The 14,764-nt window shown below is 47.8% G+C and overlaps 1 protein-coding gene across 1 annotated transcript in view; it reads left to right on the top strand.

The window, feature by feature from the left end:
- Positions 1-8,481: 8,481 nt before the first annotated feature.
- The window catches only part of Zan (zonadhesin), a 35,757-nt gene continuing 29,474 nt past the window's right edge, over positions 8,482-14,764 (top strand). Inside the window, 8 exon segments of the mRNA XM_071605437.1 lie at positions 8,482-8,491; positions 9,308-9,454; positions 9,647-9,918; positions 10,127-10,214; positions 10,932-11,084; positions 13,398-13,562; positions 13,906-13,997; positions 14,387-14,465. Of these exon segments, the coding sequence (XP_071461538.1) occupies positions 8,482-8,491; positions 9,308-9,454; positions 9,647-9,918; positions 10,127-10,214; positions 10,932-11,084; positions 13,398-13,562; positions 13,906-13,997; positions 14,387-14,465 (1,006 nt within the window).

Raw genomic sequence — 14,764 nt, 5'->3', positions numbered from 1 at the left:
TGAATATTAACGACAGTATTTCAAGCTGGTCAATGCTAATTCTACTAAAATTCCATCATAAAAGTGTGACATTTGTGAAGGGACTATTTGCAGCAGAATAACAACTATTTCCAAATTTATGGGGCCCTCTTGGAAAAGAAAGGGAAGAGAAGGAAATTACATGCCCCCCCAAAGTCTATAGATTCCTAATTTTAAAAAAAAGTTGGCTGTGTTAACTTTATCTCCTTACCTGTATCTTATGGATGAAGGCACTAAGGCCGGATGTTATGTCATCTCTCATACCCCTGAGTGAGCTAGGAGGTGACTCCCAGGGCTTTTCTACTTCTCAGCATCTCTCACACTGTATTCCTGCAGCTATGAAGCTTTAAAGCCTGCCAGTCTCTGGAACCTTGCCCATTCCTGGTTCCCCCAAATGCAAAGCCAGTGTGTCACCCTCTAACCTTTCTGTCCTTCCTTGACCTCCCACTCCCCACCTCTTGGCAAATTGGAAGCTATGATCGTCTAGCTCTGTGGTGCCAAAGGAGGTCATCAAAAGCAGCCATCAGAGGACTTATTGCTCAACCTGGAGGGGCTGTGGATCAATGACCTTCTACTGCTCTTCCCTGGGTTAACTATTTCCTTTCCTTGTCCCTTCTGTTGACTACCTACTTTCTCGCATGGAGGGAGAGTAGATGGGGCTTGAGATGGGCATCTTTTATATCCTCAGCTTGAACCCAAGGAAGTTGAGGGTGCTGCTCCTGATTGGATTACTGTGTGGCCCTATTGGCATTCCAGGTGTGGCTTTCAGACCTCACTGGGGCAGAAGGGGTCTTTTTGACTTTCCTCATCATTATAGTTTATTTATTTATTTTTTTTTCAAACAATTTTTTTAATATTTATTTTTTAGTAATTTTTTTTATGGCGGACACAACATCTTTGTATGTGGTGCTGAGGATTGAACCCAGGCCACACGCATGCCAGGCGAGCGCGCTACCGCTTGAGCCACATCCCCAGCCCTCATCATTATAGTTTAGGTGTGGTGTCTGCCAAAAGCTCATGTGTAAAACAATGCAGGACTTTTCAGAGGTGAAATGATTGGGTTATGGGACCCTTAATCTAATCAGTGCATTCATCCACGGAACCAGATTAACTGGGTGGTAACTGTGGGCAGGAAAGTTTCGACTGGAGGAAGTAGGTCACAGGGGGCATGACTTTGAGGTTTAGACTTTGTCCCTGGTGCACGGAGCTTGCTTTCTGCTTCCTGGTTGCCAAGTCCTGAGCTGCTTCAGCCATAATGTTCTGCCTCACCTCAGGCCTAGAGCTATGGAGTCACCTATCCATGGACTGAGACCTCTGAAACCATGAGCCCTGAATAATAACCTTTCCCTCTTCTTTGTTGTTCTTGTCAGGTCCTGTGGTCACAGCGATTAAAAAAAAAAAAAAAAAAACAACCCATGGGGCTGAGAATGTGGCTCAAGTGGTAGTGTGCTCTCCTAGCATGCATGAGGCACTGGGTTCAATTTTCAGCACCACATAAAAATAAAATAAAGATATTAAAAAAAACACACACACAAAACTAGACACAGGCTACAAGACCATATAGTCCCCTCCCTGACAGCTCAGGGGAATGGCTAGAACGAGTATCTTTGTCTCTTTTCCAAGGCAAAGACCAAGCACCCTGAGCCTAGCTTTGATGCTACAAGTGTTGGGGGGCTGCCTCAGGAATACCTGGGGGTTGGGTATCAGAAATCTGGGTTCATGGGGCTACGGCTATAGCTTAGGGGCAGAACCCTTGCCTAGCATGTGTGAGGCACTGGGTTCCATCCTTACACTGCATAAAAATAACAAATAAAATGAAAGCATTCTGTTCATCTACAACCACAAAATAAATAAATAAAAATTTTTAAAAATTATGGGTTGGGGTTGTGGCTCAGTGGTAGAGTGCTCTGCTAGCACGTGTGAGGCGCTGGGTTCAATCCTTAGCACCACATTAAAAAGTAAATCAAATAAAAGTATTGTGTCCATCTACAACATATATATATATATATATAAAATCTAGGTTCATGATGGCTTAGCACACTGCCCACCCCCACCCTGCAGCCTCCAGCTCTGTGTGTGCCCCAGGAATCAGTGGGCTTGTTTTGTTTTGTTTTTGGTGCTCCAGATGGAACCCAGGGCCCTGGGCATGCTAAGCTCATGCTTTATCACTGAACCACACCCCCCAAGCCTCACTGGGTTTTCCAAAGCAGCTATAAGTGCCCCTCAGGCTGAAATCTAAAGTAGAAATGCCATTTATGAAGCCAATAAAAGGCAGGAAAGTTCTGGCTCGAGTGTATGCCCCATGGACATTTGGATGTCCCCGATAACCCCAGAGGGACAGCTCTCAGAACTGTGGGACTCAGCAGAAGCCAGCATGGTAACCAGGGGCTTTGGAGTCAGCATCATGTTCTGACAATGACGGGGAGTAATTGATGAAATTTCTCTGGAGCTCTGTTCCCCAAACAGAAAATGAGGACAATATATTTGCAGTGAAGAGTTTGGGTTAGGTCACTCCGAAAGAACTGCTGTTTCTGGCTCCTGGAAAGCTCTTGATGCACTCCCTGAACTTGACCCTTGATTGTTAGCAGCCATCTGCACAACTCCCCCTCCTCCGCCAGCCCCTCTGATCCATCCTGCTGCCTGCCAGGGCCGCCATTTGAAAATGCAGGTGGGATCAAGTGAGCTCACTGCTCCTCAAAGCTATGGCGCTCAAGGTCCTCCAGACAGGGCACAGCCTTCTCCCAGTCCTGCTTGTACACTGTGCGCACACACACAACCCCCTTCCCCCAGATTATTCTTGCCATTCTCCAAAAATGTCATGCACTTCTTTGCCCCATGACCATCTCTTTGTCCTTTAGAAAGCCCCTCGGTTGTCATCTACTATGGAAAGTTGACCCTAACTAGTTTTCTTTCCTTCCTGTTACCAGCTACTGGGGTCATGTGTTCCTTCCATGGCTCCCTGCCAAAGCACTGTGTGATAATTGCTTGTTCATATGTCTGTCTGCCTACCCGGGGGGACCAGGCTAATGGAGGGCAGAGAGAAGTCCAGTGGATGTGACGGCCAGGACTGTGGCCTTTGTGCCTGTGGAGATTGCTCTACCCTCTTCCTATTTCATAGATAAAACAGAAGCGGCTAAATGTGCAACATGGCTTGCCTGGCCCAGCCCTCCCCACTCCTGTTAAGAGCCCTCTGTCAGTAGAGTGAGGTGGCACATGCCTGTAATCACAGAGGCTCTGGAGGCTGAGGCAGGAGGATCTCAAGTTCAAAGCCCCCCTCAACAACTTGGTGAGGCAATAAGCAATTGCCTGTCTCAAAATTTAAAAAAAAAAATTAAAAAGGGCTGGGGATGTAGTTAAGTGTTCCTGGGTTCAATACCTGGTACGAAAAAAAAAAAAAATAAGAGCCCTCTTGTTCCTTTTGCTCTGATTTCTGGACTCTTCCATGCACTTTCTCAGAAACCCTTTTCTCCTCTCTGGCTGTTGGACTCATCTCATAAGCTTCAGTCACTCCTGCCTTGAGAGGTCCTCACTTTGTCCCCATTTCTACACTTGCTCCCCAGTTACTTCTCCTTTCCAACCAGCTCCAAAACGTGTCCCTGGTCTCCCAAGGAAATCTCCTCAACTTCCACCCCCACCATCCAAACCTTCCAGTCTGGCCCCTCAAATGGCTCTCACGGAGGTCTCTCATAATGTCCTAAATCTGTTATATGGGAGTGGATGGAGACATTCTTCCTATGGAGACTCCCATAATGCCTAAGAGTGGGCATGGTGTGGGAAATCCACCAGCCCCTCCCTAGAGGTGACCACTGTCAGTGGCTCCGTGTGTGAACTTTGGGTCCCACCTCTACACCTCTACCTACCTACAGCCGAGCAGCACTTACAACAAATCATGTCCTGAGACCTGCGTCATTTGGCAAATTCCTGTGGGAACATTGCCAAGTGTATTTACACAAGATGGGTCACTCAATGTGGCCTCTTGATGCAATCAGGGATATGGAAAAGAGGATGTAGAAGGTGGGCCCTGGCATCACAGCACACTCTTAATGGGAAACTTTTTGTTTTTTGTTTTAATAAGCAGGAGTACAAGCTGGGCGTGGTGACTCAAACCTGTGATCCCAGCAACTATACTTTGATGACTGCAGAGCAGTAGATTTATAGCAGCATCACGGTAATGTGTGGTAATGTGTTATGTTAAGCATTAGGACGTTACCATGGCTACACCATCACTAGGTGACAGGAATTTCTCAGGTCTGTGATAACCTTATAGGATCACCATTCTATATGCTATCCACCATTGTTTGAAGGATCCTTGCATCGGGCATGACTGTGCATTATATAAACACACACACACACAGGCCCACACAATGATTTGGGATTTTACATGAGGTTATTCCATACATTTTTTTTTTTTTTCTGTGACTCTCCTCTTACATTTAATAACACATCCAAGTGCTCTTTATACCTTAGGACTCTATGGATTTGCTAATGTTCCTTTTTTTTTAAGTCAGGAATAGACTTGAATAAACAGTATCATATTATCAAGTAATATTATGAAGCGATGTTTCTTAAAAATTATTTATGAATTTTGGCAAAACACACATGACATAAAATTTAGCACCTTAACCAGTCGCATGGTATTAAGGACATTCACATTGTTCTGCGGCCACCACTGTCATTTTTCATCTTGCAAAACCCATCTCTATGCATCAAACGACAATTCCCCCCCACACTCCAGTTCCTGGAAACCGTTATTCTATTTTCTATATCTATGTATATGGCTACTCTCGGTACCTCATGTAAGTGTTTAGCCTTTGGGGGCTGCCTTATTTCATAAGCATAGTGTCCTCAATGTTATATATATAACATGTGTCAGAATTAATTAATTAATTTGTTAATTAATTAGTTGATTTTCAGCTCTGGGGATGGAATCCAGGCCTAGCAAGGACTCTATCATACCCTGAGCCACACCCTAGTCCACATTTTTATTTATTTTTGGGTACCTGATACCCAGGGGTGCTTAACCACTGAGCCTCATTCCCAGCCCTTTTTTCCTTTTAATTTTTTATTTTGAGAAAGGGTCTTGCTAAGTTGTTAGGCCCTCACCAAGTTGCTGAGGCTGGCTTTGAACTTGAGATACTGAGATACTCCTGTCTCAGCCTCCAGAGTCGCTGGGACTATAGGTGTGCCCCACTGCACCTGGCTCTACCTTTCCTTCTTCTTCTTTTTTTTTGGGGGGGGGGAGAGAGAGGGAGAGAGAGAGAGAGAGAGAGAGAGAGAGAATTTTTTAATATTTATTTTTTTACTTTTCGGCGGACACAACATCTTTATTTGTATGTGGTGCTGAAGATCAAACCCAGCGCTGTGCACATGCCAGGCGAGTGTGCTACCGCTTGAGCCACATCCCCAGCCCCTCTACCTTTTCTTTTTAAGGCTAATTATGTTTGAGTGTGTGTGTGTGTGTGTGTGTGTATACACCACATTTAATTTATTCATTTATCTATTGTTGGATCCCTTGTATTCTTTCCACCTTTTGGCTATTATAATTAATGTGGCTAAAAACACACATGTGCAAACATCTGTTACAGATTCTGCTTTCAGTTTCTTTGACTATATATCTAGAAGAATTTCTTTATCATATATCAATATTTTGAGGAACACCTTTCCTTTTTTAATATTTTTATTTTTACATTTATATGGTGCTTAATATCGAACCCAGTGCCTCATGCATGAGAGACAAGCACTTTACCACTGAGCCACAACCCCAGCCCCATCTTTCCTTTTAATACCTGCATTATAATGTCTTAATATGAACCAGTCACATATCTACTGATAAACACTGAAGTCATCTTAATGATATTTTTTTCTCGTTGTAAACAATGCTGCAGTTAATATCTTTAAGGTATGTACGTGTTTTCACAAATGTACATGTGCTTCTGTGGGAAGATTCCTAAAATGGGAATGTTGGGTCAAAGATATGCACACATTTTAAAGAGCATATCTTCACACACCTGTAGGCCCATCTACTCAGGCGGCTGAGGCAGGAGGATCACTTGAACCCAGAAGTTTGTTACAACCTGGACAATATAGCAAGACCCTGCCTCAAAAACAATAAACAAGCTGGATGTGGCTGTGCATGCCTGTAATCCCAGCAGCTCAGGAGGCTGAGGCAGGAGGATTGTGAGTTCAAAGCCAGCCTCAGCAACGGCAAGGCGCTAAGCAACTCAGTGAGATCCTGTCTCTAAATAAAATACAAAATAAGGCTGGGATGTGACTCAGTGGTTGAGTACACCTGAGTTCAATCCTCGGGGACCAAAAAATAAAAATAAAAACAAAATTTTTAAAGGGCTGTGGATGTGGCTCAGTGGTTAAGTGCACCTGGGTTCAATCCCTGGTACCAAACAACAAACAAAAACAACCCACAAACCAAGTTAGGCACATTTTTAAAGTTTAATAGTCATTGTCAAACTATCATCTAAGAAGTTTTCACCAACATACACATTTGTTTGTTTTCTTGCAGTGTGGGGATCAAACCCAAGGTCTTGAACGTGTTGGGCAAATAAATGCTCTTCTCACTGAGCTACCCAACCTAGCCCACTGACACCTGGGCTTCTCATCACCATATTTTGCCTGTGTCTGCCTGCACCCTGTCCAATACTCTACACTATCCATTTTTAAAATTTTTATCAGTATGACAGTCGTAGGTTTTTAACTCTCCAGCCTGCCCCTATTCCCACAACAGAAGCAGGCCTTTTCACAGTTGGTAGTTTTGTTCACCATTTCCCTTACTGGTTGTGAAGTAGGACATCTTTTCAAATATCTGTTGGCTGTTTGTATTTCTTCTGTGATTATCTTCTTCGGTTCTTTGCCCACAGCCATTCTCCGTTCTCCCTTTACAGGACCCTCTGGGGGCCTTCGCCACTGATGCCAGTTATAGAATTTTAGGTTTCAAATGATCTTCTGTGGAATTCTGCAGACAATGTTCAACCAACCGCCTTTTAGAATCCGTGGTTGCTACTGAAAAGCCCTGATGCCATGCTGATTCCTGATCCTTATTCTGTGACCTGTTCTTTTCTAGCTGAAAGTGCTTTGGATCTTCCCTTCACCCCATACGCTGAAATTTCACAATGTACCTCCCCGAGTCTCTGTATTCATCTTACTTAGGCACCTTTTAATCTAGGGACTTGAGTATTTCACTGACGGGACATTGTCTTGGTGTTTTTTCCGTTTTTAAAAATAATTTCTCTTCCTTTGTTCTCTTTGAACTATTTTTATTGGATGATAGACTTCCCAGATTCACCCTCCAAGTCTGTCTTCTCTCTTTCTTCTTTCCCTTGATTTTGATTTATCACTCTGCTATTGGGTTTTTAATTTCAGCTGAGAGCTTTCAGTTCTCAGGGCTTTCTCTCGTTTTCGGATTGATTGTTTTTCAGGGCCAGGGGAGTGTAAGAGTGGCCTGGTCTCCTCGTACCCTTTCCCTTTCCCCTGAGGGCCGCCTCTGAGGTCCCTCATGGCTCCTCCAGTTTGGACTCTGGTGCTGCTTGTGGGGGCTGCCTGGGGCCAGGCTCCCTTGCCCGCCCCTATCTGGTAAGCTGGGCTCAGAGGTGGGTGATGTACCAAGGGGTGGCAGAGGCCTGGGAGGAAGGCAGGGAGCCTGATGGGCTGGGGAGAAGTTACCTTACAAACAGTAGAGCACTGATCCTTCAGCCCCAGAGCCTGGAATTGGGGAGAAATGAAGGAGGGTACAGAGCTAAGGAGACAGACTGAGGCTGGGAGAGGAGGAGAGGCAGGTCAGACCCTTGGAAAACAGACAAAGCTCAGAGTAGGCCCAACTGATAAGTGAGACTTCAAATAGGAGGCATCTAAGAAATGATGGATGTTGCCGGGCGAGGTGGCACACACCTGTAAATAAGCAGATAGGGAGGCTGGGGCAGGAGGATTCTAAATTCAAGGCCAGCCTCTGCAACTTAGTGAGATCCTAAGCAATTTAGCAAGATCCTATCTCAAAATAAAAAAATAAAATAAAAAGGGATGGAGATGTGGCTCAGTGTTTAAGCACCCCTGGATTCAATCCCTAGTACCAAAAAGAAAAAGAAAAAAAAAAAGGATGATGTAGTATCCTGGAGCTTGTGGTGGGGGTGGGGAAGTGGGATGAACTTGAACAAAGAAAAGAAAGGGCTGTTCTATGTGGGCAAGAGCCTTCTCTGTGGAATTGGTGAGATGAGGAGGAAGGACCAGGGAACATCTTTTTTATAAACATCCATTAATATGTTCAGTCGGGTGTAGCTGGCAAGATATCACCCACTACCCACTAGCAACCTGGGGTCCACGCATCTCTACTCTCTGGGCAAAAACTTGGGCTATCTAAAAAAAAAAAAAAAAAGACCTCAACCCAAAGGAAGGAGACCCCAGTATGAAACCCAGACACTGCATGAGAATTCCCACGCCCAGGAAACCTGGTCTGCGATGGGAGGAGGTAGAGGAGGCCTGCTTTTTAGGAGAGTGGGAAGAACTTTAGGGGAAGAGGCTGAAGGTGACCTTCCTGAAATCCTGAAGAAGACAATGCACGCTGACTGTGTGAACGCTGACATACTCAGGGTAAAAAAGAGAGAAAAAAAAAAATCGTCTGTCCATAACTGCTCAGAGAACTCTCAATCAGAGTCTTCTAATTTTCCGGAATAACAAGAGTGATATTTTTGCTTTTTCCAAACCAATCCCAAGGACACAGAAGCCCCAGGATTTGAAACCTGCTGCTCTCAACCCAAGGGAGAAATGTGAGTTGGAACCCGGATGACTCAGGCCTCCTCTCCCTCCCTAGGACTGAATGCTAATCCCTAGCCCAGGGTGGCCACCTTTAGTTATCCTTGGGGCAGGGTGGTGGCATAAACATAGGACCAATGTGCAAAGGGTGGCCCTTGGACCACAGAGGGCAGAGGGAACAGTGGGGCAGAGCCTCATGTTTATGAGGCAGAGAAAGGAGGAGACAATGGAGCTTTTTCTGAAGGGAGGCAGCTCAGGAAAGGGGTGCAGTCTGGAGTCCGAATTCTTGAGTTCCAATCTCAGTCCTATGATGACAACCTTGTTGTCTGGCCCATTCCATTCCCCAGCCCTGAATTTCTCCCCAAAGATCTGTCTCCCAAATCTCTGCTTTGGATCCCCCAATCTTAGTGACAGCCTTCTCTAAATTTAGTGACCCTGCTGACCTCCATCTTCCAGGGTGGGTCTGTGGTCTTGGCCCCTGCCCTCTGCCCTCTGCCCTCTCTGAAGCCTCACAGGAGCCCTTTCTTTCCAGCCATTATCTCCCAGTGTGACTTTGACGATAATTCCAAACCCCTCTGTGACTGGTCCCAAGAGTTCACCGATGATGGGGACTGGATCCGAGCCAGTGGTCCCTCCCCATCTGGCACCACTGGGCCCCCTGGGGGGTACCCTAATGGAGGTGAGGGGCCTGTGGGAAGCCTCAGGTTTAGGGAGGGCAGATGGCAGGGGTCAGCAGGGAGCTGGGCACAGGCCAAGGTGTATGAAGGGAGGGGGTGCTGCTGAAGCCTCAGGCACACCTGGGCTCTGAGCAGGGGTGGGAGGGCAGTGTTGGGGACCAAAGGCTCCAGCACCCTGGGCTCTGCCTCCCCAGAGGGCTACTATCTGCACATGGATTCCAACAACTTCCGTCAGGGTGGAGTGGCCCGCCTGCGCAGCCCTGACATATGGGAGCAAGGCCCGTTCTGTGTTCGCTTCGCCTACCACATGTTCGGGCTGTCATGGGGCTCCTGGCTCCGACTGCTGCTATTCATGGGCAAACAGAACAATCGCCCCAAATTGCTCTGGAAACACACAAATACCCAGAGCCTTTCCTGGATACCTACCTCCGTCACTGTGCCCGCAGGACTCAACCTGCCCAGCTGGGTAAGGCCGAGGGAAGAGCCCCAGGGCCATCTGTGGGGGGGGGGAGGGGATGCCAGGGGTATTGGAGGACCCAGAGGGCTGGGGCAAGGAGGGGGTGTGTGGTCCCTGCCATCTGAATTCAGGAAAATCAGGAGCTAAAGGCAAAGGGACAGGAGGCCTGGCCAGGGGCCTCACAGAATCAGGGATTCCCTTGTCTCCCATCCTGCAGCTGACGTTTGAGGGGATGAGGGGCAACACTCCCTACTTGGACATCTCCCTGGATGCCCTCGCTATCCATCGGGGAACCTGCAATAGGGGTGAGTCCCTCTCCCTCCCTCTCACATGCTTCTCTCTTCCTGGCTCCTGCAAATCTATTTTGGCTCAGCACCCAGGTTTCTCATGAGTCAAGACTACTGGCTTCCTTCTGCTACCTCACCCCACACCTCTGATTCCTGAAGAAGCCATACCCCAAGGAAGGTGCTCTTCCAACATGCAGTTGTGGGGATACCTTGTCTAGAGTGACCAACCAGCCTGGCTTTCCCTGGGCTGTCCCTGTCTCAGCACTGAAAGTCCTGCATCTCAGAAAGCCCTCCCTTCCAAGAAAACCTGGACATTACCACCACAATCCATCTAGTATTAGATGGATCTTTCTAAACTGACCCTAGAGACTGGAAGGGAGAAAATTCAAGGAAAGGAAAATTCCAGAAGCTGGGCGAAAGGAATCAACACTCATTAAGCAAAGGGACTGGACTAAACGCCCCATGCTCATGATCTGACGACCCTAGGAAGCAGAGGGGCACTGTCATTCCCAGTTTATAGATGAGAAAACTGAGGCTTGGGCAGGTCAAGTTACCTGTGTCAGGAACGCGGCCCATAGGCAAGGGGCCAATTCTGGCTGGAAAGCCAGCCACGGCTCATCATAGATCTGAGACTGGAACTCAAGAATTTTCTGGCTCCAGACTACATCCCTATCAGAGCTGCCTCCTTCTCCTTTCAGAAAAAGCTACATTGTCCCCTCCTTTCTCTGCCTTCAGTATGCATGATGCAAATGTGCAGTTTTGACACTATGAATGATCTCTGTGGCTGGAGCTGGATCCCATCTTCCTCTGGGGCCAAGTGGACACAGAAGAAAGGGTCATCGGGGCAGGCAGACGTGGGACCTAATGATGATTTCTCCAGTCCTGGGAGTGAGTACTGGCCATGCTTTTATCCTCGGGGCTTTCCAGGCTCTAGTGACCTCTGCACGCCCTACAATAGCTGCCATGGGTCTGTGAAGGTGAACCAGAACAGATTTAAGCCTTTTTCAGCTCAGGTTTCAAGAAGCATGCTCTGAGCACCCCCAGCTTTCCCACTAGCTCCACCTGGTGGACCCAACACAGCCTGCTCCTTACCTCCTTTCTTGGCATCTTTCCTTCCTTCCTTCCTTCATTTGATATTTACTGAGCACCTACAACATGCCCAGCAGTGTCTTAGGCTTTTGAGAATCAGTATGCAAAACAGACAGGGAGTGGTGTTGGTGAGGAACAGGGAGACAGATATCAAAACAAAGAAGGAAATTACAGTAAACAACAAAGTTTTGGTGTGACAAGTGCGTTGGGAAAAATCAGTTGAATAAGGGAAAGGGATTGTGGAAGTGCAGGGGTAGGAAAGTTGTGAATTTTAACTGGAGTGACCCGGATAGGTCTCCTTCAGATCACAGCTGAACACACTTGAGTTGAGGGAATGAAGCATGAAAATATTAGGAGTGTGGAAAAACATTCCAGACAGAGAAGCCTGCCATGCAAAGGCCCTGAGGTATCCCAGGCCAAGGGGGAAGAAGGGATTTGAAGTATAGCCATGGATCTAGAATGAAGAGTCTTAGCTCAGATGATAGGAAAGGCAAATCATATGGAGCCTTGAAGGCCATTGTCAGGACTATGGCATCTATTTTGTGTGAATGGGAGGGGGGCTTTGCAGAATTTGGAGCAGCGGTGTGACTTGATCTGATTTATTTTTGTACTGCTGGGGGTGGAACCCAGGACCTCTCACACTCTAGACAAATGCTCTACCATTTTGTTAAGAAGCCACTGAAGGGCTGAGACTGAAGCTCAGTGGTCGAGCACCTGCCTAGCACGTGGGAGGCACAGGGTTTGATCCTCAGTACCACATAAAAGTAAAATAAAGGTAATATGTCTATCTACAATAAAAAGTATTTAAAAAAGCAAAAGAAAGGATTGAATTAAAAAAAAAAAGGAGCCACTGAAGAGAACCCGCAAGAGTAGCCTTTGGAGGATATTTAGGGGGTTTTATTTAGCAGGAATCCAGGCAATACAGTCTTCCTGTTTTTCCACCAAATGCTACATCATGCTTCTTTTCCCACCATCTCTCTGTTCTCTTGCCTGGGGTTTTCCTTCCTCTTCCTGCTGTTCACTCCTTCCCTCTCTCTCCCTTCTCATCTCCTCTCTCAATCTTCTCTACACAGCCCACATTTCCAAGCCTTCAGGGCCCAGCTTTGTAGGTCCAACAGAGCTCACGGGCCCTCATTTCCTTTCTGAGAGTCCACTTCTTGTTTCTTCTCAGGCCTCTCGTCCATTCCTTTCTGCCAGCTCGCCTTTGCATCTCTCAGCATCGTGTCCCATGCCTAGCAGTTTCAGCAAACGCTGTTTTTCTTTTAGTTTCTCTATTTTTTAGTTTTATCTATCACATATATAGATATATAAATTTCTTCCTTCCTTCCCTCCCTCCCTTCCTTGCTTCCTTCCACCTGAGCCACATTAAGGCAGGGTCCAAGTTGCTTAGGACCTCGCTACATTGCTGAGGCTGCCTTTGAACTTGGGATCCTCTCGCCTCGTCTTCCTGAGCCGCTGGGATGGATGACGGGCGTCTCTTTCTTCTCTTCCATTTCTCACGTCTCCTCGCTCTCTCACTCAGTTTTCCCATCCCTTTCCTTCCAATTGTTTCCATTCTCTTCTCTGCGGTCCCTCTCTAGCTTGTTCCCTTATTTTAGCCTCCTTCTCCGCCCGCGCTCACCTAGGGGGACGCAGAGGGAGGCCGGCACCTGAACGGACGCATGCGCGGTCGGCACGTCCGCAGCCCCGTCCCTCTCCCGGCTACTCGTTACGTCACGGAGCGAAGTTCAGGCTGATTGGCTGCCTGAGGGAGCGGGTGCGGGGCGGGGGACCTGCGTGCCCTCGTGCGTCGGTCTGGCCCTTCTAACAATTTGTGCGAATGGTTGTGTAAAAAGAGGGCTCGAGGGGTCAGCATCCGAAGCACTAGATTTCGGAGGCTGCTTCTGAGAGGATGCTCGTGGCGCCCTCGTCCTTATCTAGTCCAAGCACTGGAGGGAGGGTGGAAGGCCTCAGCCAGTCGTGACTTGGGGTACGCCCACCTCAGCGCTGCCTGATTCTAGGTGGCTGTTGGGGTTCCCTAGGACCAGGTCCCCATCTCAGGTGGGGTCCTACCCCTGCGTAATACCCCCTTCAATTCCAGCCACCCTACTTTATAGGACTTTTCTTTCATAGATGGCCTCTACATGCTCCTGGACCCCAAAAATGCAAGGCCGGGGCAGAAATCTTCCCTCCTGAGTCCCCCGAGCCGCTCCAATGGCTGTCTGACCCTTTCTTTCTACTATATCCTGCGGAACCGGTCTCCTGGAGCAGCCCTCCTGGTCTACGCTTCCACCTTGGGTTAGCGGGGTAGGGGTGGGGGTGGGGAGTGGGAGGGTGGAGGATGCATTGTATTTCCACTAGCATCTCCCAGGGTTGGGTTGATGGGGAAATAAGCGGGAAGGGAGGAGGAATGTCTCAGGGTCTAGGGAAATCTAAGATATGTGGGAGATTTTCCATGAAGTGGAAATGAGGACACTGGATTCTAGAAAAATGGATACATAGAGAGGGAGAGAGAAGAATTGTTTACATTTGGGGCAGCGTGCTTAAATATTTCTTCTGCAACTCACCCTTCTGGGTATAGGTTTGAAGTCATTCCTCAGCTCCTCTAAGCTCACTTTTCTCACCAATTTTTCCATTGTAGGCAGCATCCGGAAACACACTCTTTTTTCAGGACAACCTGGACCCAACTGGCAGCCTACTTCTCTCAATTATACAGGACCGGGACAGATACAGGTACAGAGGATCATGGGGTCAGATCTTTGCACATGGTAGGTACTCCCAAGGCACCAGGAGCAGAGGCCCTGGGTCTCTGAATGGAATAAGGTCAGATCCGGAGCCAAGTTTGGTGGCACAAGCCTGTAATCCCAGAGGCTGGGGAGGCTGAGGCAGGAGGATCTCAAGTTCAAAGCCAGCCTCAACAAAAGCCATGTGCTGAGCAACTCAGTGAGACCCTGTCTGTAAATGAAATTCGAAATAGGGCTGGGGATGTGGCTCAGTGGTCGAGTGCCCCTGAGTTCAATCCCTGGTACCCAGCCACTCCCAAAAGAAGGATCAGATTGGGCTTTGGAGGGCTGAGGGTTTGTCCTGTGTACTTACTCCAGGCCCATTCTCTCTCTCTCCAGTTTGCCCTGGTGGGTGTGTTTGGAAGGATCCCAGAGCCAGCGGTAGCAGTGGATGCAGTCAGCCTTGCTCCCTGTGGGGGTGAGAGCAGGGCTCTGGGAGGCCCCCTGGAGTTGGGGATGGTAGGGACAGCAATGGAGAGCACTGCCCCAGTTTCTCAAACCTCCCTCTGGACCTACTAGACAGCTTTCCTCAGTGCAACTTTGAAGACAGAGCCCATCCCTTCTGTGACTGGACCCATAAACCAGAAAGTGGCGGACAGTGGTCCTGGGGAAGTAGAACTATTCTCAACAACATCACAGGCCTTGTGGGTGAGTTCTCTTATCAAGGTGAGGAGATTGAGGACCTCTCAACTCAATGAATTGCTGAATCTGCAATTA

This window comes from Marmota flaviventris, chromosome 19 (genome assembly GCF_047511675.1).
Source record: "Marmota flaviventris isolate mMarFla1 chromosome 19, mMarFla1.hap1, whole genome shotgun sequence".
NCBI lineage: Eukaryota > Metazoa > Chordata > Mammalia > Rodentia > Sciuridae > Marmota > Marmota flaviventris.
This window is presented reverse-complemented; position numbering and strand designations above follow the sequence as displayed.